The 22,948-nt window shown below is 44.5% G+C and overlaps 1 protein-coding gene and 1 long non-coding RNA gene across 3 annotated transcripts in view; one reads left to right on the forward strand and one right to left on the reverse strand.

The window, feature by feature from the left end:
* Positions 1-3,555, reverse strand: part of FAM217A (family with sequence similarity 217 member A) — a 20,929-nt gene extending 17,374 nt beyond the window's left edge. The window contains exons 1-4 of one of the 2 annotated variants that reach the window (XM_039527707.1): positions 3,452-3,555; positions 3,257-3,365; positions 2,036-2,120; positions 1,920-1,945 (exon numbers count right to left, since the gene is read on the reverse strand). In XM_039527707.1, coding sequence (XP_039383641.1) covers positions 1,920-1,945; positions 2,036-2,120; positions 3,257-3,365; positions 3,452-3,513 — 282 coding nt within the window. In that variant the 5' untranslated portion in view covers positions 3,514-3,555. The remainder of the gene's footprint in view (positions 1-1,919; positions 1,946-2,035; positions 2,121-3,256; positions 3,366-3,451) is intronic. The other variant, XM_039527709.1, reaches the window with a different exon arrangement.
* Positions 2,967-14,328, forward strand: LOC120399462. Its single transcript, XR_005595179.1, has 3 exons — positions 2,967-3,281; positions 11,067-11,319; positions 14,282-14,328. It is a non-coding gene; the product is annotated as an uncharacterized LOC120399462 (long non-coding RNA).
* The last annotated feature ends 8,620 nt before the right edge of the window (positions 14,329-22,948 follow it).

The raw sequence follows: 22,948 nt of genomic DNA on the forward strand, positions 1-22,948 counted from the left end.
CTATGTCTGAAGACACTTTTCAGGCATGATCACTTATTTATCTTGGATCTTTTGGTCCAAATATTGTCCTCAGTTAAAACCATGCAACCCCATTTGCTTCAGTGAAGTTCCAAGTGTGCAATTAAGGGCTGAATTTAGCTTTCAATAAAACATTTAAATCGCTGTGTGAATTTAGTGCTCATGAAAAGTGATGGCTTGAGAGGCCTGGAATCTCACAGAAAAAGTACAGCACACGGGCAGGGCTTCTTTACATAGCAATGTTGTCCAGGTGGAATCACTTCTCTATAGGTGTCAGGGCGAATATTACTCCATATTAGTAGTCTCCATGCTCATTCAATTTTTGACCTCTCTGTTGAGACTACCAGTTCAGACAAGGTGTGAAACCTGCAGACAGAAAGAGTCATGGATTGGCTGTGTCCCTGGGCTAATGTGATTTGTCTCAGATGCTCAATTCTTATTAGAATGTACTGTTAGAACACATGGAGGAGCAGCAACATATGCACCTGGAGCAGCAGAAAGATTCCTGCTGTGGTAAACATGGCCTACTGAGCTTCAACTTCTCAAGCCTGTTTTAGATGCGTCAGGCTACCCTCCTTAGGCAATAAGTCAGCAGTGCTGCTAAACTCAATCCATGAGAATGAATGAGTTAGTCAACTTTCTATTGAGAGCCTCATTCTGTTACCAGGTTGGGCTGATGGTACAGAGATGATGTCCTAACCCAGTGTCCCATCATCTGTGAACCTGGCCCCAAGACGGAGATGAGAGCAAGAGCAGACTGGGTCCTGTTGCTTTCTGCCAAACGAGAAGATAGGAAAGGCTTTATTCAGATGGAAGAATTCACGCCCTGAGACCTTACTGTTGAATTCTGCAGAACTCTGAAGCTAATACTGACTTATTGCTCTAATTCAGAACAAAGTAAAATTGGCCTGCTAAACCCAGGGTTGAGAGTTCAATACTTGAGGCAGCCATTTAGGGATCTGGGACAAAAATCTGTCTGGGGATTGGTCCTGCTCTGAGCAGGGGGTTGGACTAGATGACCTGCTAAGGTCCCTTCCAACCCTGATATTCTGTGACGTGCCAATAGCTTTTGCTGTATTAAGGGACCCAACTGGAATGCTTCCCAGGGTCTTCCAGGTTTGCCTCAACTATCCTTGCTGCCATTATAGTTGCTAATTATGGTAATGAGTTGTTTTATGTTTATGTATGTCTGTGTGCATGTGTGTTTAATTAAGAACACACACACACACACACACAACATGGGAACTTGCCAAATTAATTTCACATAGGCAGCTGAACAGCCACTAAATGGATATTTCATCATTGTATCTAACAGAAAGGAAAATAATGTTCAACAATAAAAAAAGGGTCTGTTCTCACCTGCATAATGTAACTCCCCTTGAATGGAACAGAAGATACAAATATGTAACAAAGATAGCATAGATTGCTATATCTGCTCAAAAATCTATATTTTGCTGGTTTAGATTCTGCAATCAAAACAGTCTTCCTCGTTGGTGAGGTGTAAAGTGCACTAAATGAGTTTTCACTTTTTAAAACTAAGTACATCTTACAGTTTAACCTCATGCAAATCAAAGAGGGCAACTATCACTCTTAAAGAAAACTTGGAATATGAATAAGTGATTGGCCAATTACTATGAGAAAGCTGTTCACAAATGCAGTTTCCTTTCCATATCTTTATTTGAAAATTATTTTAAAAGAAACCAATTTTTTCCTAGCAGAGCCATAATTTCATTTATGGCTTTTTAAGTAGTACAATAGTGGTTTAGTCCTTTTCAACATAAGTGTCTAATTAGTTTGATGCATTTTAAAAACCAGCATTTAGGTCCGAAACCTATGAAGTTAATTCCAGATAAATTTGATTTCAATTACTGTCAAAAGACTGATATTAATTCTGCTCTTACCTTGTGGAACTTGCTTGAAAGAACACCTGTAAAAGATCAACAGTTGGTTTGTGCTTACAGAAGTCCACTAGAAAAATTTTCTCCATACAGAATTTTGAATGGCTGGGATTCCTTACCTCCTGTGCCAGTCTCGTCTCCCAAGAGACAGTATTTATTTTCAGGAAGGTGGACATCATGTTCCAAATCACTAGTATGTATATTCTATAACAATATTTGAGTTTTAGTGAGTGCAAAAACACAGAAACTAAAAATATATGGTAACTATGACAATTTAGGTTTAATTAATTGGAGCGAGGAAATGGAGAATGGAAGAGCTGTGGGATAGAGAAATTATATGAAGTAAAGGTATATTGCCACTTGGCCTGCTGGGTGACCTTGGACAAGTCACTTCACCTCTCTGTGCCTCAGTTTCCCCATCTATAAAATGGGATAATATTGACCGCTGAAATAAAGTACTGTGAGATCTACTGATGAAGAGTGATATATAAAATCTAGGTATTATTATTATTATTATTATTATGTGTGCCAGAATAAGAAATAAATTGAAAAGATAATATTGTGCATTCATACCATGCCTTTAATCTCAAAGTATCCCAAAGCAATTTACAAATCACAGGCCTGATCCTCTATGGCACTTCATGTGGGCAGACCTTTTGTCCTTTGCAAAGTCCTATTAATCTGACTGGGGCTCTAGATGGAAGAGTGGGTCTGTCTGTATAGGGTTCATTAGGGGATTGGGGCTTTAGAGTTGTGCATAAGTAACTGCATGCATGAGAATTACCACTGGCTTTTCAGTAAGACTACTTGTGTGCATAACGTTATGTCCTTGTGTTTGTGGAACCCACTGTTTAGTAATGTGTGTGTCCTCCTCTGCACCTGATCCACAGAAGCGCTGAGTGTCTTACAACCCCAGCTGCAGAGCCTGACCCTCGTTGTGACAGCCTGTAGCCACTCATGCTTTCCGTTTAGGGGCATGTTTTAACCTTGAGTGGGGGCGGGGGTGTCAAAGCTGGTGGCTGTCACGTTTGCAGACTCGGGAGCCGGAGCAGAAGCAGCGAGGTTGCGAGGTGACGAAGGGGATCACAAGCAGTAACCACCACTGAAAGCGAGCCTGCAAGTAGGAAACGGGCACCACAGCCCGGACTCCCAGCTGTAAGGCACGTGGCGACGTCCCTGCGCCCCTGACCCATGTTTGGTGCCCGGTGGTTTAAGTTGTATTTACAAAGACAAACAACCAGCTGCTGCCCCCGCCCCCACCCCTGACCCGCCCAGGCCAAGCAGACGTGGGGGCGACGGCTCCGCTCCGCCCCTGCAGCAGCGAGGCGGGGATCCTGTACCTGGCGGGAGTCGGAGGAGAGGCTGGTGAGCGGGAGGCTGGTGCCATGGATGCCGCCTGTGAAGTCCCCTCTCTCCACAGCGCTGCAGCGCCGGCTCCTCCTGCCAAACCTGGGGGGAGAGAGCGCAGGGGCGTGAGGCGGGGCAGCCGCCGGCCGGGCCTGGAGCGGGAGCGGCCCGCTCCCCCCTCGACCTACCCTCGGAAGCCCCCGGGTGTCTGTGTCGCGGCGGCTCCGGCCCCGCTCCCGGCCCGGTGCATCGGACCCTTTCGCCGCCAGCGCCGCCTCCGCTTCGGCCACCCCCGCGCTGCAGCGCCCCCGGCCCCGCCCCGCGTCACAGGGAATCACTATGGGAACGGGCCGGGGCCCAGCCGCTGCCCCGGCCCCACAGAGGCCTGTCACCCAATGGGGGGGGGGCGCCCCGCCCCATCTCCCTTCTGTCACCTCACCCCCTGGAGTATTTCCCTCCTCCACGCTCCCATCATCTTCATCCCCAGTGCGCCTTGTCTCAAATGTGCATGTTTGCCTGGCCCCACCTCTCCAACACTGCCTCAGTTCCACCACAACCCGGCCTCCATCGCCTCTCCCCTGGGATAGTGCAGGTCCCTTGTCTGGGGCCTCTCCACCTGCCCTTCTCCTGGCGGCAGCATATAGAGAATGCAAGGCCTGGTTTTTTTTACTCATACAAAGGAGAGCAACTGTATATCTCCTTCTCAAATAACTCAACGAGGTCCTTATTTGTTTAAGGTCCAGTTTGTATATACGCTCCCAGAACTTGGTCTAGGTTTTCTTCTGATCCCTGTCCTGCTTATTAAGCACTAAGCTCTCCACTCCATTTCTTCACACAATCTCACCTCTTCTAGATGGAAAGTCATTGCTGTGGCTTTGACCAGCTAGAACAGCCTTTCCATGTAGCTCTGTTCTTCACGTATTTCTCTATTGCATCCCACTCCAGTACCAACTTAGTTGTTACTGCTTCCATCAGTAATGCCAGTGTGGTGCAGTTAGCTTCTGTCCAGCTACCTTTACTACATCTGGGGACTTAATAGCTATGCCAGAATCTCCCCATCTTATGTCTCACTATTATCAGCAGCTTCCTCCCTGAAGATTTCTCTACACTCATCATCTTCGGCACCAATATCCTTCTCTCAACTACCCTCTTCAGCTTCTTCAGATTCTGCAGAGATGACTACATCCTACAGAGAAGACGTATTCTGTTCTGTTATTCTGAGTCTTCCTCTTTAGCTATAGCAGAATTCCTTCTCCAGGGATTGCCTCCTCTTTTCTTGGGTCAGTTCATGAGGAAGAACCAGCGAAAGGGATGTCAGGGCAGTCTTCCTCTCATTGCAGAAGACACTGTTCTGGGAGATTACAAGTTCCATGGATTCCTCCACTTTGGCTTCATATGGCTTATCCTTATGGTAACTAGTCCTGGCCTTACTGGAACTCTCAACTTGATTAATCTGCTGCATATTCTTTGAGAGTCCCTTTGTCCAGGTGTGAAAGTTACTGGCGACCCCTCACTAACTAGCAGGCAGCCATTAGGGGGAAGCAGAAGCCTCAGGTACACAGTAACCTGAACTTTTGAACTGTCTTCTCTCCTCTGCCTTGAGGCAGAGGAAACTGGCTCCAAACCGGTTTTCACTGACCAGATAGCAGAAGTACGGGGTCTGGCAACCGCCAATCAAGTGTTAACACGGCAAGGGTCTTTTTCTGAATGTGTATAAAGGATCTGTGAAATTTGTATGAGACAGAGTCTTTTGTACCAAGGTGCAAGGCTCTCCTTTCTTCTGCAGAATAAAGCAACCTTTCCTTATCCCTGTCTGGCTGTCATTGGCTCTCAGCTAGGTGGACCCAACATTTCGGTAACACAGGAAAAGTCATGTCCTACTGTGAAGCCTTCAAGATTAGTGCAACCATCTTGGCAGAGTGACCCTCGTGATTTGGGAGAGGAAATCCAAAGTGAGAATAACGATCATATGTATCCTTCTATTCCTTTGACAATTTGTTCATCTTTGCTGGATGAAGTGGTTAATCTATCTACGATGGACCATTTTAAGACTTTTCAAGATCTCCTAAAGAGGATGGCTGACACCATATAAATCTTTTGGAAGTTGTACAATAATAGTATGTGACAAAGTTCCTCCTCTACCTTGGTGGGTCCTGCACTTATTGATGGATTTGCTCACCTCAGAGATTTATTATGTGGGTCGGGGAGCAGCCCAGAGACCTTCCCCTCTGGTGGAACCCACAGTCCAGGTCAACTCCTCCTGTGTCTGATCAGGAGTTGGGAGGTTTGGGGGGAACCCAGGCCCACCCTCTACTCCAGGCTCCAGCCCAGGGCCCTGTGGACTGTAGCTGTCTAGCGTGCCTCCTGGAACAGCTGCGCTACAGCTAAAACTCCCTGGGCTACTTCCCCATGGCCTCCTCCCAACACCACCATTATCCTCACCACCGGACCTTTCTCCTGGTGTCTGATAATGCTTGTACTCCTCAGTCTTCCAGAAATATGCTTTCTCACTCTCAGCTCCTAGTGCCTCTTGCTGCCAGCTCCTCGCATGCACATCACAAACTGAAGTGAGGTCCTTTTTAAACTCAGATGGCCCGATTAGCCAGCCTGTCCTAATTGATTCTAGCAGTTTCTTCTTAATTGGCTCCAGATGTCCTAATTAGCCTGCCTGCCTTAACTGGTTGCAGCAAGTTCCTGCTTGTTCTGGAACTGCCCCTGTTACCTTACCCAGGGAAAAGGGATCTACTTAATCTGGGACTAATATATGTGTTTTCTAACACTCTACTGTAGCCATCTGGCCTGACCCTGTCACAAGTAACATAAATAGTTTGATGTATTACACCGTGCAATTCAAGGTCAATTGGTAATGCCCATACACAAAGGTATTCTTGAACCAGTCAGGGATCTATGGCAGACCCAACCTCCATCTTAGCTATCTCCCAAACAAAAAGAGCATCTATACTGAGTCCTTCCAAAAGGTTTTGAGTATTTTTATACTCCTCATGTTCCAGCTCTTTCACAGTGGCTGCTGTTCATGAGAAAGCTAAGCAATACAATTAGCCAAAGTCAACACCAAGGGGTAAATATTTGAAAAAAACAGACCTATTCAGAAGGTCAATTCCTGCGCTAGCTTTCAGATTGCCAATTACCATGCTTTGCTAGTCAAATACGATTACCTCCAATGAGACAAGATCTCCTAGTTTATAGAAAAACTTTCAGCGGACTCAAGGGTAGAGCTAAATTCCATGTCCTTAGATCAGTTGATTGACAAGGTGGCTCTACTAGCAGCACTGGATGAATCTGACAAAGACACAAGAATAATGGCCATTGCTGTCACCTTGGAGGGGACATCATGGCTGCAAGTCATCAGACATTCCAAAAGAGGTCCAGTCTACAATTGAGGACCTTTTGAAGGTCATGAGTTTTTTAATTCAAAGACCAATGAGGGACTTCGCTAATTAAAAGATTCTAGAGTGACATTTTGATCCCTGGACCCGTACACTCCAGCCCAGAGGAGAAAGCAGATTAGGTCTCAGTCTTTTTCTAAAAGACAGAGATCACCTTTATCATAATTTTACCACGAGAGGTCCTCAGAACCCTCTAAGAAAAGACCTCATTATCAGAGGAAGAGCAGTTTGACACATAACATCTGGTCTGAAGGCAGCAAGTTTGTGGCCACAGTCAACAGTCCTGAACTAATTTAAAAGGATCTATAACCGTTCTTCCATTTGGCAAACACCTATCTTTTGTTGTTGGCAAACATCTTTCTTTTTGGATGCATGGACTGGAATCACTATTGACTGCTGGGTCCTCAAAGTTATCCAGAAAGGCTACTCAGTTCAATTCTAGTCCTAACCCACTTCTCACCTCCCAACTTTCTCCATTCTCAGGGATACCTCTCGTGACAGCCTGCAAGAGCAAGACTCTCCTCTACATCTGAGTGCAACAGAGAGGGTTTTGGGGCAGAGGATTTTATTCCCATTACTTTCTTATTCTGAAGAAGAAAGGAGAGTAGCATCCCATACTGGACCTCAGGTGACTCAAAAAGTTCATCCATAGTCTTCAGTTCAGGATGGTCACCCTAGCCTCTACAATCTCCTCCCTAGATCTACTGGATTGGTTCACGACTCTCACCTTGCAGAACGCATACTTCCCAATCTCCTTCTCTCCACCCCACAGGAAGTACACGTAATGGTGAAGGAAATTCATTACCAGTTCCGAGTGCTACCATTTGGTTTTTCTGTGGCACAAAGGATGTTCATCAACTAGTGGTTGTAGTAATGCATCTGTGAAGACAAGGTCTTCACATCTATCCTTATCTCAATGACTTCTTGATTCAAGGGAAATGGTCACAGCAGGTCACCAAGACTCTGTAAGTGGTTCTCCATCTATTCTCCTTGGTAGGCCTCCGGATTAGTCAAGTCTGCTCCCACTCCTATTCTGTCAAAAGAGTTCATAGGAACACTTCTCAGCTCAAGATTAGCACCTTCCTCACAACAGATTCTACACCATAGGGCATCTCATATTAGCTCTTTACACTCAAAAAACCCCATCAGTCTCAGTTTATTGGGTCATATATTCTTTTGCATTTATGCAATACAGCATGCCAGACTTCATCTTTGTCCTCTTCAGGGTTGGTTAACATAGATCCATCAGCAAAGCAGACACATCATGAATGTACAAGTCCTTCCCCCTGGGGTTCTATCATTTCTGCTGTATGGAAGAATCTGAAAAATGTCTGCCAAGGTGTGATGTTCCCATCACCATCCCCTATAAAGACTCTTGTAACAGATGCCTCTAGACAAGGCTTGCGAGCACACCAGGACCATCTTCAGACAGACACAGGGATGATGGTTCCCAACATAGTCTCAGCTACATATAAATGTGCTAGAACTCAGGGTCATTAATTTGGCTTGAGAAGCATTTTTACTTCTCATCAAGGGACCACCATCCAAATCCTGATAGACAATATTGCAGTGATGCAGTATGTAAACAGATAAGGAGGAATAAGATCATCACCTCTGTGTCAAGAGATTATTTATCTATGGGTGTAGTGAGTTCAGCATTGTCAGTTGATAGCCCTGTGCTTGATGGGGTTCAGGATAGTTTAGTAGGTCAAGTCAGCCGGAAGTGCTCTTCCATTCATAAATGAACACTGAAAGGGTCAGTCCCCACAGTTACAAAAAATTTATGGGACGTTTCCACCACAGACTTTTTTGCAACCAACTCGAACAAGTGTTACATTATTTTGCTCCCAATGAGGAATGCACCCAGGCTTCCTTTGGATGCATTTCTGATTTGGTGGAACACAAATCTAATATAAATTTTCCCTCTGATTCCATTAGTTCCCAGAGTCCTCAGAAAAATAAGCCAGAGCAAGGCCAAATTAATTTGGACAGCACAATCATGGGTGCACTAGTTTTGGTACTTGGAGCCAATGCATCTAGAAGTTTGTCCATCGTCATACTCCCAGTTCTTCCAGAAAACATTTTGCAGAACCTATTCTACATCCAGACCCATCTACATCATTTCTACATCTGATAGTATGGGATAGCTGGCTAAGTTTGGTAGACATATGTTGTTGTTCTACAATGCAGGACATTCCAATTCATAGCAGTAAAGTTTTGTTGAGGTTTACATATAAAGCCAACTGGAAACATTTTTCATTATGGACTGCTTAACATCCTCTTCAATCCTTGGAGACTTCCATTCCTATCACTCTGGATCATTTGTTATCCCTGAAATTCTCAGGTCTTTCAGTCAGCTCCACTAAGGTTCATTTTGCAGCAATGTCACCCTCCCATTCAGGGTCTCTCAGTATTTTCACAGCTGACTGGGCCTAAATTTCTAAAGGGGCTGGTTCATGTGTTTCCACCAGTTAAGGAAATTCCCCCTCTCTAGGACTTAAATGTAGCACTTCTATCTTTGATGGAACACCTATTTGAGCTTATGTCATCATGTATTTTATACTACCTTTTCTATTAAAACGGCATTCTTGGTGGCTTTTATATCTGCTTGGTGGGTGAACAAGATTCAGGCATTAATGGCAGGACTTCTTTTCACAAGACAGAGCTACTCTTTGACCTCACCAAAAACTTTTACTCAAAGTCATTTCAGACTTTCACTTGAACTAGTACATACATACATACATACACTTACCAGTATTTTTACCTAGGTCCTCACTCATCTCCTGCAGAAGCAAAACTCCATACATGGTGCATTGATCACTCTTTCCTATTATCTCCATAGGATAAAATCTTTCTGCAAGTCACCCAGTCTGTAACTTTTGGAAATGGTCTAGAAGGCAGGCTATTTTGCCTCTGAGATTCTGAAAGTGACTGTCAGACTTTATCATGATCTCACATGAATAAATTAGCTTCTCCTTCTTAGATCAAAGCACACTCCTAGAGCTCAGGCAGCTTCCTTAGCTTATTTGAGGAGCATCTCTAGATCTGAAATCTATAGGGCAGCTATTTGGAGCTTGATAAATACCTTTACCAATCATTATTCCCTAGTGGTAGACTGTACACCTGACATTCAATTTGGCAGGGTAATCCTACAGTCCTTATTTAAATAGGACTCCTGGCACTCACCTCGTTAGGGAGGCAACTGCTAGACCCGGAGTCTCAAACTTTCAAGGTTATTTTCTGCAGCCCGCGAGCTCCTCATGCCCCCCCACCCTCCCCCAGCATTTACCTAGAGCGGCTCCATCCCGACACGCACCAGGGGCAGGGCAGGCTCCTGTTGATGTTTCTTCAGACACCGCCCCCAGCAGCTCCCATTAGCCGCGGTTCCCCATTCCCGGCCAATGGGAGATGCTGGGGGCGGTGCCTGAAGCAACAGCAACGCACACACCCGTGCCCGGAGTGGCGCAGGGGAAGACAGGCACGGAGCCTGCCCTGCCCCCAGTGCGCGCCGGGCCAGATCCTGCCCCCCGAGCCTCTCCTGCAGTCGAACCCCCTGTCCTGAGCCCCTTGCTGCACCCTGCACCCCGACCCCCGCCACACTCCTCCTGCACCCCAACCCACTGCCCTGAGCCCCCTGCCGAACCCTGCACCCTGACCCCCTGCCGAGCCCCCTGTTGCACCCTGCACCCCAACCCCCTTCCCTGAGCCTCCTGCCACACCCTGCACCGACCCTCTGCCCTGAACCCCCTGCTGCACCCCTTCTGCACCCCAACCCACTGCCCTGAGCCCCCTGCCGCACTCCTCCTGCACCCCAATCCCCTGCCCTGACCCCCTACCACACCCCTCATCCCTCCTGCACCCCACACCTCATCTCCCTGCCCTGAGCCCCGACCCCCCTGCTGCACCTCTCATCCCTCCTGCACCCCACACCCCAACCCACTGCCCTGACCCCCTGCCACACCCCTCCTGCACCCCACACCCCAACTCCCTGCCCTAAGCCCCTTGCTCCACCCCTCCTGCACCATGACCCCCTACCCTGAGCCCCTGCCACACCCCACACCCCTCCTGCACCCCCTGGGGGGAGAGAGGGAGCGGAGTTGGGGGGATTTCGGGTAAGAGGTTGGAAAGGGGGCAGGGAAGGGGTGGGAAGAGGCGGGGCAGGGGAGGGGCCTCATGGAAGGGATGGAGTGGGGGGGCGCCGAGGACGGCGGGGGGGAGGTGTCAGTAATGCGGCCCTCGGGCCAATGTACTAGTCCTCATGTGGCCGTCGTGGTCATTTGAGACCCCTGTGCTAGACAATCACCTAGAGTTGGATCCATATGAACAAATACTCGAAGAAAGAACAGTTACTGTAATGTAAGTAACAGTGGTTCTTCAAGATATTTTCTCCGCACAGATCCCATGAGCCACCCTTCTTCCACACTAATGCAAAGTCTTTTCGCTTTGGAATTCTCTTCTGTATTGGCATTTGGGGCTGCTGTGCTCTTTATGCCCTTGAGTGGAGGGTGCAAGGATATGTAGAGTACATGCCTGGCCCCAACAGACACTACTGGCCAAAAAAAATCCAATCTTGGGCAGCGGGAGCATATTCGTACCTAGAATGGGATCCACATGGAGAAATCATCTAGAACAACAACAGGTACTGTAAGGTAAGTAACAGGTCTCTTAATTGACTAAACTGCAGGTCTATCTAGGCATTTACACCAAATCTAACTTCACATTTCATTTCAAACATATTTCTTCCTTTGCCTATGTCTCTTCTCTTTGCCACAGATGCTACTTTTAATGTTAATTCTATTGCTGTATTCTATAGTCTGCACAAAGTGTTTTGGGCTACGTGTGTGGATGGCACTTGTAAAAAAAGCAAGTGGTTGGAGTTGCAAGCAGTTTCAGAGTTAAACCATTTGTAGCAGTTGTGCTTATTCTTTTACATAGTAAGGAAATTGGGATTCTCCTATACTGTAATAATATTTATTGCTGGAAACGATGATAGAGAAGGTAGGGAATATATTTCCCTTTTGCTAACTGCCAGTTTTTTTACTTCGTTATAATCTTTAAAAAAAAAGTTTGTTTTGTGATGCAACATGCTTACTCCCACCCCTCTCTTTTTTTTGATGAGTGATAAATGAAGTGGGTGTGAGTGCTTAGCTGAGACTAAACATGTTTCTGCACAAAATAAATCCACTGCCCCCCACAACTAAATCTTCAGAACCTCTTGCAGTTGTGTACTTCTCTTGTCTGAGTCCACTGTTCCTTCTATTAGTGAATTTCAATACTACGCAATTTGTTCTTGCTCCACGAGAATTCTGTAAATAGAATTAGTCCCAATGACAAGTACTGGAAGACAATACTTGTTACCTTTCTCCATGTCTACTTGTTTCCATTTACTATTTGTCTGCATTCTTCTACTCAACTAGATTTATATCTGTAGTGTTGCTCCCTACAAATTTCCTTGACTTTTCATATTAATGTCATATCTGAAATGCTATTAAAATCTCTACTAAGTTCCTTGTAAATGTATTCCCTGTTCTTCAGATACTTACTAATATCAATCTCTACTTTTTTTAGTCAATAATATTTTATGCTTTATTTTAAAGCTCACACAGTTTTAGTTAAATTGAAACTACTGCTCATTGGCACTAAAACACTGTCTAGAATCCTCTTCCTCTTAGTGAAATCTATCAACTCTATTGTCCTGGAATAAAATGTTGTCCTCCAAGCAGCGTGATCAAGTATTCTTGAGATCATCTTTTCTCTTTGCACATTGCTGAATCTCTTTGTGGCTGAGACCCAACTGCTTTATAATAAGAAGCAGGATAAATGGAAGGTTCAGTGCTGAGAGAGAATACAACAGTTGCCTTTAGTATAAAAAATAGTATCTGCCTTAATGGCATGATTAGAGGAGCCTGACTAGAAGAGCCGGGAAAATTTGACAAGGACTATGCACATGGGATCATTTAAGTTAATGATATAGCTTAAGTTTAAATACATGGAATATTGCCATCAAATCACAGAAACAAAATATGTAGCAGTTCAGAGTTTATTGCTATCTGTTGGGGAGGGGGGAATAAATGTTCACTTAAAACATCCTAAAAATATCAATAATAAACCAAGTTAAGACCCTGAAAGTATAATAAAATTGATGAATGATAACATAAAAGCTGAGTCTGAACATTTGTTTCCTGACAGCATAGCAATACTAAATCATGATTACAATTGAATAATCTCACAATGTGCTGCTATATTCTTTTTATAAGTACAAGTTTATCAGAACTCTGTTCTTCAGAACTTTACTCTGTCAGTCACCAAGACATTATGACCCAATCAAAAGGTCTAAGGAGGACTTACAGTTTAGGGTTTGAATTAATATGTGGATTGCAGCAATGTTACACTAGACTGATAGTACACACCGTTCAAACTGAATTTACACTAAATAGGTAAATGAACACCTGAAGAATATATTATGGTCCACGTTATTTTAAAATTGTGGGCAAGCCTTTTTGGTTGGGCTATATGTTTAAGATGCACACATCTGAAAATTGTTGTTTTCATAGGTTGTAATAGCCATATTTTGAGTTTTAAAGAGCTAGGTGTGTTCTCATGCTTACTAAACACTTTTTTTTTTTATGGTCAGTGAGTGGAACCAAAATGTTCAGTGAAAAGGCTCCATTATCCCACGGCTACTCCTTAAACCAATAAATGTTCCCCAGCTCTTAGCTCCACTCCTCAGTTACTTTGTGAGATAAACAGCCCTAAATATAAAACAAATCAATCTTTATGTTTCACACTTGATCAGGATCTTCAGAATCCGAAGAACTGACAATGACCACATCAGAGTGGCCAGGTCTACACTACAAACTTGTATTGGTAAAACTACATTGTTCAGGGGGTATGAAAAATCCACACCCCTGAATGACAGTTATACCGACCTAACCCCACCGGTGTAGACAGCACTATGTCAACAGGAAGGCTTCACCTATCAACAGAGCTACCACCTCTCGTGGAAGTGGATTAATTATGCTGATGGGAGAAGCTCTCCTATCAGCGTAGTAACATCTTCACTGAAACTGTGCCACTGCAGGGTTTTAAGTGTAGACCTGCCCAGAAGCTGTCATATAAAAGCTGGCATGGTAGAATTGGTCCAATACATATGCAAGAAAAAAAACCCAGTTTCTTTCTCACAAGATTTATTAGGTTGTAATAACCAGGAATTATCTTTTGAAGATCTGGGCATAAATCGTTGCATGTTTGGCCAAATTTTTTCCTTCAGTTATTAATGAAGCAGTCACTAACACTGACCAATCTAATTAAGGTTTCATAATCATTTCCATTATAACCTTGTTTTCATGTACTTTTAACTAGCCACAATTTCTCTCTTTGGGGGCGAATTTTTCCAAATTTCTCCTCTGCTTAAAAATTATTTCTCCTGAAAAGCTGAGGAAAAATTGTGCCAGTCATTTCTGAGTTAAGAGAATGAAAAACTAATTTGTTTCTGCTGTTAACAAGTTGCTCTTATGCTTTTCCACAAGAAGATAAAATAAAATAACTATGTTGAGTGATTTTGTATCTTCTGCAAATTTTGCCACATCACTGTTCACTCCCCTTTTCCAGATCATTCATGAAGATGTTGAACAGCACAGGTCCCAGTATGGATCACTGTGGGACCCCACTATTTACCTATCCCCATTGTGAAAAGTGAGCATTTATTCCTACCGTTTGTTTCCAATCTTTTAAGCAGTTACTGATTCATGAAGGGATGTTTCCTCTGATCCTATGACTGCTTACATTGCTTAAGAGCCATTGGTGAGGGACCTTGTCAAAGGCTTTCTGAAAGTCCAAGTATACTATATGGACTGGATCACCCTTGCCCACATGCTTATTGACCCCATCTAAGAATTCTAATAGGTTTGTGAAGCCTGATTTCCTTTTACAAAAGCTGTGTTGACTCTTCCCCAACATACCATGTTTTATTTGTGTCTGATATTTCTGTCCTTTACTATAGTTTCAGTTAATTGGCTTCGTACTGAAGATAGGCTTACAGGCCTGTAATTTCCAGGATCACCTCTAGAGCCTTTTTTTTAAAATCAGTGTTACATTAGCTACCCTTCAGTCATCTGGTACAGAGGCTGGTTTAAGTGATAGGTTACATAGCACAGCTAGTAGTTCTGCAATTTCATATTTGAGTTCCTTCAGAATTCTTGGGTGAATACTATCTGATCCCAGTGACTTATTACTGTTTAATGTGTCAGTTTGTTCCATACTTCCTCTATTGGCACCTTAGTTTGGGACAGTTCCTGCGATTTGTCACCTAAAAAGAATGGCTCAGATGTAGAGATTTCTCCCACATCCTCTGCAGTGAAAACCGTTGTAAGGAATTCATTTTGCTTCTCTGCAATGGCATTGCCTTCCTAGTGTGCTCTCTTAGCACCTCAATCGTCCAGTGGCTCCAATGACTGTTTGGCAGGCTTCCTGCTTCTAATGTAAATAATTTTTTGTTGCTAGTTTGTGTGTCTTTAGCGAGTTACTCTTCAGATTCTTTTTTGGCTCACCTTCTATTTTTACACTTGATTTCCCAGAGTTAATACCTTTTTCTATTTTCTTAATTGGGATTTGACTTCCAATTTTTAAAATATGCCTTTTTGCCTCTAATTGCCTCTTTTACTCTGCCATTTAGCCATGGTGGCATTTTTTTGGTCCTCTTACTTTTTTTTTTTAAATTTATTTGGAGTTTGTGTAGTTTGAGCCTCTATTATGGTGTTTTTTAATAGTCTCCATACAGAGTTTAGGCATTTCACTCTTGTGACTTTTCCTTTTAATTTCCACTTACTAGCTTCCTCATTTTTGCATAGCTTCCCTTTTTGAAGTTAAATGCTACTATGGGTGGGTACCTTTGGCATTTCCCCCCGGCAAGAACATTAAATGTAATTACATTATGGTTACTGTTACTAAGTGGTTCAGCTATATTCACCTCTTGGACCAGAACCTGTGCTCTATTTTGGACTAAATCAAGAACTGCCTCTCCCCTTATGGATTGCAGGATGAGCTGCTCCTAAAGGCATTCATTTCTGTCTAGAAATTTTTGAGGTGATGTATACCTAGTCTATATAAGGATAGCCAAAATCCCCCATTAATATGAGGATGTCAAAATCCCCCATTATCACTTATTTTCTGCCTTTGTAGCCTCTCTTATCCCCCAGAGCATTTCACAATCACCCTCGCCATCCTGGTCAGGTGGTATATTCCTACTACTATACTTTTTTTTTTTTTTTATACTCATCAGCTCCTTCCCCTCCTCCTCCCAGCACCTCCCGCCTGCCGGCAGCCCCGACGATCAGCGCCTTCCCGCCTCCCAGCGCCTCCCACCCATCATGATCAGCTGTTCCATAGTGTGCAGGAAGTGCTAGTGAGAAAAGGGGAGGAGCAGGGGCAGGAAGAGGTGGGGCAGAGCCTTGGAAGAAGGGGTGGAGTGGGGGCAGAGCCAGGGGGAGTACCCCTCGGCACATTACAAAGTCGGGCCTCTGCTAAGGGATTTCTGCGCCTGAACTGTGTACTGCTGCTTACCTGTCAGCTTACCCTCAGCCCTTAGTTTAAAAAATCCTCTATGATCTTTTTAAATGTCACATGCCAGCAATCTGGTTCCATTTTGGTTTAAGTGGTGCCCATCATTCCTGCATACGCTCCTCCTTACCCAAAAGGTTACTCAGTTCTTAATAAACCTAAACCCCTCCCCTCCCTTCACCATCATGTCATCCATGCATTGAGGTCCTGCAGTTTTGCCTTTGTCTTTCTGGCCCTGTGTGTGGAACTGGGAGCAGTCCAGAGAATGCTACCATGGGGAGGTAGGTCCTGGACTTTAATCTCTTACCAAGCAGCCTAAATTTGGCCTCTAGGGCCTCTCACCTACCTTTTCCTATGTCACTGGTACCCACATGCATCATGACCACTGGCTCCTCCCCAGCTATGCACATACATCTATCTAGAGGTCTTGTGAGATCCACAACCTTTGTGCCCAGTAGGCAATTAACCATGCAGGTTTCCCAGTCATCACAAAACCAAACTGTCTATATTTCTAATAATCAAATCCTACTAATAATCCAAATTACTACTACCTATAACAATTCATCTTAAAACACAGGAAATTAAAAGATCTTGGAGCTCTTAGTCTAGTGGGAGGAGATAGCAATGTCAACTGTTACAGTCCACTTGATGTTACGGACCCAGTATTAGTCCTAGAACATGAAGCAATAGAGCAGAAGAATGTAACCACTCAGCTCCTGAGCCCACTATCTAGTGTGTTGGAGCATACATTCTCCTCCTTCCATTGTCTTTTTGTGATGTCACAGAACTATTGTGACTTCTGTGATCCAAAGCAGCAAGGCCAAGGATGTGAGAGCCCGATTCCCACCAGGTGGGCACTTTGTTCAGCCTGTCTATAAAGGAGAGAGGAGAGTTCAGCCTACCTTGCAAGAGTGTTCACTTACCTTGTCCCATGAAATAAAGGGCCATCTCTCTTCAAGAAGGATGTCTGGGGAGCGAGCTTTCCTGAAACTGCCCCCACTAGGAAAGTGTCAGAAAGTTAACTCCTATAACAAGGAGGAGGATATCTCCAAACTGTTTATAAAACTATCCAGACTTCACTGCAAACTGCAGGATCCACTGAAGGAGCTGCTTTATCAGTGCGCTAGTGAGGAGGAAGGAGAATGTATGTATATACATTTGTATATAATCTATAGTTATGGCGCAGGCAGGAGCATCAAAACTTTGCCTTGCTTCTGAGGGAGAGATGTCAGTTGCCAATAGCACAGTAATAACAGCACCTAAAATATATGAAATGGAGTGGAAATTGCAGGTGCCCCCCTCTTTACCAACGAAGCACAGCCTTTGATAATGACTAGTCCTATCATGTGATACCACTTGGATCAAGGTGGAACACCATATGCTGGGAACTGTCATCTCCACAGGCCACCCTCCATGTTAAAGATGAAGGTGACTATAGCTGCATTTGGCTTGTGAGTTACATGTTGGCTGTTTGCAATGTGCTGCTTAATGTTAGGAATCAGTCAACCAGACATGGTTACAAAAGTCAAAATGGACCAGATTTGTGACTTGGATGACTGGAAAGGGTGGTTCTTCTGCTTCAGCATCCATACATTGTGTACTAGAAGATTTTATGTTTTTAAAGATGCAGGATTAATTCATCATTAAGGGTTCACTTGGCAGCCATTTCTGCCTTTGTTTGATAGTAGATCATTGTTTGTACATAATACCATTAAGAAATGTATGAAGGGCATATCTGTGCATCCTCCTTTGAGACATACTTTCCTTCCTTGGGATCTCAATTTAGTTCTAGCCTAGGGTGACTGGATGTCCTGATTTTTGGGTCTTTTTCTTATATAGGTTCCTATTACCCCCCATCCGCTGTCCCGATTTTTCACATTTGCTGTCTGGTCACCCTATTCTAGCCAGGCTGATGAAACCACCCTTTTGCTGAGTGTTCTTTACATTGTTTATCTATTAAAATGGCTTTTATAGTTGTTATAACATCTGCCAGAAGGGTGAATGAGCTAAATGGTCTTATGGCTGATCCATCATTCACTATTTTCCACAAAGATAATGTGATTCTTTGGCCTGATCCCAGGTTTTTGCCAAAGGTAGTTTCAGATTTTCATGTCAATCTGTTCATTAATTTGCTGTTTTTTCACCCAAGTCACGTTCTAATAAGGTTGAATTGACTTTACATACTTTGCTTCTTATTTAGACAGAACTAAAAGTTTTCATAAATCATCCAGATTGTTTTTGTTATTCTAAAAAATAAATAAATAAATAAATAAATCAAATCACATGGGATATACATTTTTTCCCCAGATCATTTCTAGATGAATTAAGCCATTCAGGGCCGCCCAGAGGATTCCGGGGGCCCGGGGTCTTCGGCAGTGGGGGGCCCTTCCGTTCCGGGACCCGCCGCCGAAGTGCCCCGAAGACCCACGGCGGGGCCCCCCCACCGCCGCTGAATTACCGCCGAAGCGGGACCCGCCGCCGAAGTGCAGCCCGGTCTTCGGCGGTAATTCGGCGGAGGGGGGGCCCCGCCACGGGTCTTCGGGGCACTTCGGCGGCGGGTCCCAGAAGGGAAGGGCCCCCCGAATTACCGCCTAAGACCGAGCTGAACTCGGCGGCGGGTCCCGCTCCATCTTCGGCGGTAATTCGCCAGCGGGGGGTCCTTCCACCCCGGAGCGGAAGGACCCGCCGCCGGCGAAGATCGGGAGCAGAAGAAGCTCCTGCGCCCGGCCCCGCAAGAGTTTTCCAGGCCCCCTGGAGTGAGTGAAGAACCCCGCTCCAGAGCCCCCGAAAAAGTCTGGTGGGGGCCCCTGTGGGGTTCAGGGCCTGGTGCAAATTGCACCTCTTGCCCCCCCCCTCTGGGCGGCCCTGAAGCCATTTAATGTTATTAGTTGGCAGAGACTCCTATACCTGGGACAATACATCCATATTCCACTAGAGCTGTGGCAACCGTTTTTGTTTGCATTAAACAAGTCTCTGCTCTTGAGATTTGCAGAGCTGCTACCTGGAGTTCTGTTCACAACTTTCACTACGCATTATGCTTTGGACTTGGCTGCTAATGCCGATGTTGAATTTGTTAGAGCCGTGCTGCAATCTTTGTTCATTTACAACTTTGTGCCTATCTCCATGTTATTTTCAGCACTGCTTATTAGTCTATCCCATAAGTGGGAATATGCAGAGCCATTCAAAGAAGAAATGAAGGTTACTCACTTGTAACTGGAGTTGAGATGGCGCTGCACATTCACACTTCCCACACACCTCCCCCTCTTTGTCAGAGTCATAGTCACTTTTTGTTCTCTGCCATTGCAGTGGAAGGAATTGAGGTGATAGTGGGTGCTGCATCCCTTATATAGCCTTGCTCTCAGGACCTTCTGAGATGCTGAGGGGAAAGGCTGGGGGTGCAAAAGCATGGTAACAGACACTGCTGGGAGAAGGTGCTACCATAAGGCACCACAAAGCAGTGCAGTACTTGTAAGTGTGAATATGCTGCGCTATCTCTAAGAACTCCAGGCACCAGTAAGAATCCTTCACTTATTCCAAATGCTTACAATGTTGTAAGCTTCTTTTTGTTATGTTCATTTGCAATTGGCTAGGATCTGAATGTAAGCATTTAATATAACAATTTCCTGATATCCTTGTGACATGAATAGTGAGATGATTTATGTACCAATATGTAATCATATGAATTTGCCTATAACTGGTTACTACTATAAGAAGTCATTTGCATATTAACGTGTAACCCTTCTGCCCCTCTGAGTTGGCAGTAACAAGGGCCGGGTTCAGTGTCCAGGGGTTCCGTTTCAATAATGCAATGCAAAACCGCAAGCACAGAGTCTGAGTGTAGCAAAATCCTTTTAATAAAGGAGGGAAACAATGCGGCATCACGTTGGAGAAACACCACAAACAGGATTATAACACAAACCATAAGCAAAACAAACCCATCTCCAAGTACGTTTGGCAATGTCATTTCCCCCTTAGGGTCTTAAGTCCAATCACCCCAAAGTCCAACAACCCAACTGTCTCTGGTCAGTGCCACCCCAGAGTTCAAAAGTTTATCTGCAGTTTTACCCCCCCAGCCTGGGTGGAAATGGGAGGGAGGAGGGCACACACAGGGTGTTAAGGGGCACCTTACGTGGGCCAGGGCCAACTGCTCCGTCTCTCCGTGGAGTTCTGCTGCAGCCTTCACCACGACCAGCTCCACTCCACCAGCTGTGCCGCTCCTTCAGCTGACCCAGGAGCTGCTCCAGCTGTCCCCGTAAACCGCTCCACTCCACTCACTGTTCCGTGGGCTGCTCCAATGTGCTGCAAACTACTCCGCTCTGCCAGCCATTTAGCAATAGATCTTCAGGCTCCCCCACTAGTTAACACAGCACTCGGTGATCTCAGCTCAGTAAGCTTAGCTCTTTTAGTGATTTCAGCTCATAGCAGGGGAGCCCCAGTGCTGGTGCACCATTGGCCCAACGTGAATTCAGCTCAGCAGCCTCTAGATGGACTCCTAATGGAATCAAAATTAGCTCTGCTCTTCAGGAGAGAGGAGGATGTGCAATTGGTGTTCCAGGCCCTCAAAGGGGACCCATACCATCAGGTACACACACCAGTCCCCAACCTCTCATTTTCACTGGGTTTTGGCACCCATGTCCCTTGTCTAGCAAGTGCTACTTAATTGATGTTGAGACATCTCTATCATAAAGCAGTCTCATAGTTCCTCATTCACATAATCAGGGTGACAACACCTTAGTCCTCCTGCCCCAATAACAAAGAAATTGGGGATCCCAGAGCTGTCAAAATAACCATCCCAGGCTGTCATCGGCTATGCTAGGTGGGGTGGGTGTAGCAATGCAAATACCTGAAATTCCTTTCCACACTCCCCATAATTCACCACCAGATGTCAGGGTAGAGCTCACCCTGACTCTGCTTACATAAAGAAGCAGATTCTGTGCTGCAATAGATTTTAAATATGTTTGAGGGCCAAGATTTTCAAAAATGACTAGTGATTTTTGGTGCCCAATTTGTGACACTTTAAGAGGTCCTGCTTTCCAAGGAGCTGGTGCACAGTGCTTTCTGAAAACTGGGCCCTCTTTAAGGTGTCACAAGTTAGTCCCCCAAACATTGAGGCAGCTAAAATCACTGTTGGTGACAAAAAATCTTGGCTAAGAAAACTGAAGGTTCATTCTATATTTTTAATTTCTCTCTTGCTTGAGTTCAGGTTTCCACAGCTTCAGCTTTGAAAATCTTTTAACCGGTAAGGGGCTACATCGTGAGCTTTATTTTTCACCAGAGCCAGACCATGTACCACTCTGGAAAAGAAACATTTCCAACAGGCTTGCTGAGAAATACAGGCAATTCAGATTTAATTTAAAGGACACCCCGATGTCAGCAGTAATTGTAAGGTAAAACTCATCAGTCTTATCCTTTCAGGATATTGTAGGCAGAGATATCACTTTAACAGTGTGATTATACGTGGGGATATAGCTAGGAATGCTATTTTAGGAGCTGTTATGGGCCAAATTTTGCTTTCACTTATACTGATGTAAAACAGAAATAAGTTAGTGGAGTTACTCCAGTTTTATACTAGCTAAATTTGGTCCCATTGTGGCAGATTTATCTTCCTTTTGCACCATACACAGAGTGTCAGATGGTAATTAAGACCCCTGACTTTACAGGCAAAGGGATTAGAGAGACAGTTCTATAAAAATTAAAATACCAAGATGCATTCAAAGGTTCTGCTTCTCTACATGTTTCTGGCAATGAGGTGTCCAGAACTAGGTTTTCCGAGGTGTGGTGAGAGCATTATAAGAACTTAAATAGAATAGAACTTGCCAACATTTTAGATGGACTGTTACCTCCCTGCTTTGATGCCTCATCATATGTAACCCAAAATTCCATTAGCTCATTTTTCTTGTTTCACATTGCACACTCTTCACTAATTTGCTGTGCGCACTCACACAACACTTTTTGCAGTCTGAGAGTGTTAGAGGCTTCTCCTCCCATTTATTGTCTTTCTCCTCCATCCCACGTCCACTGATGGTTTATCCTAATATACTTCTAAGATGAATCTCATGGTGCTGTTATTTCTTACCAAATGTACCTTTGTCCTTTTGTAATGTTTCTGACCTATCTGGTGTTCACAGCATCTCCAAAATTATCTCTGAATGACATTAACATGCTACAAACTTCCTCTTCCAGATTATTAATGAATATCCTCTTTTTTCAGTGCATCTGTGAGAACCAGCTGATATTGCTACCCATCGCCAGCTGATGTTTCTTATATCCTATACAATATTTTATTTTTGAACTCCAAGCTTTGCTACTCTGACCAGAAAGCTTTTACTGTAGTATTTTGAGAGGCATGTTACCTTTCAAGTTGGCTGTGTTTTCCAAATGATTTTCCAATCACATTTTGATATCAGGATCCTCTTTCTAGGAAGCTTTTATTTGTTCTGAAGTCTACTTTTGGACACTCATATCCACTGTTCCAGTGCGTGAACCAGGAACTTTTGCACTTCTGCAAGTTATGAAAGAGAGGAGACAGCCATGTCTTCCTGAGCACACTCATTTCCTTGAGCAACTAATTCCTTGCTTTCTTGAGTAAGGGCAGTGTTTGCAATTAGCCTTCCAACAGGGACCGCTGGACAAGGCATTAGCATTACTAAAGTGCATGACTGTGAGATCATAACACTGCAGTTTTTCCAACCACCTGGCAAGTTGCCCCTCAGAATCCTA

Source organism: Mauremys reevesii, linkage group 2, assembly GCF_016161935.1.
Source record: "Mauremys reevesii isolate NIE-2019 linkage group 2, ASM1616193v1, whole genome shotgun sequence".
Taxonomy (NCBI): Eukaryota; Metazoa; Chordata; order Testudines; family Geoemydidae; genus Mauremys; species Mauremys reevesii.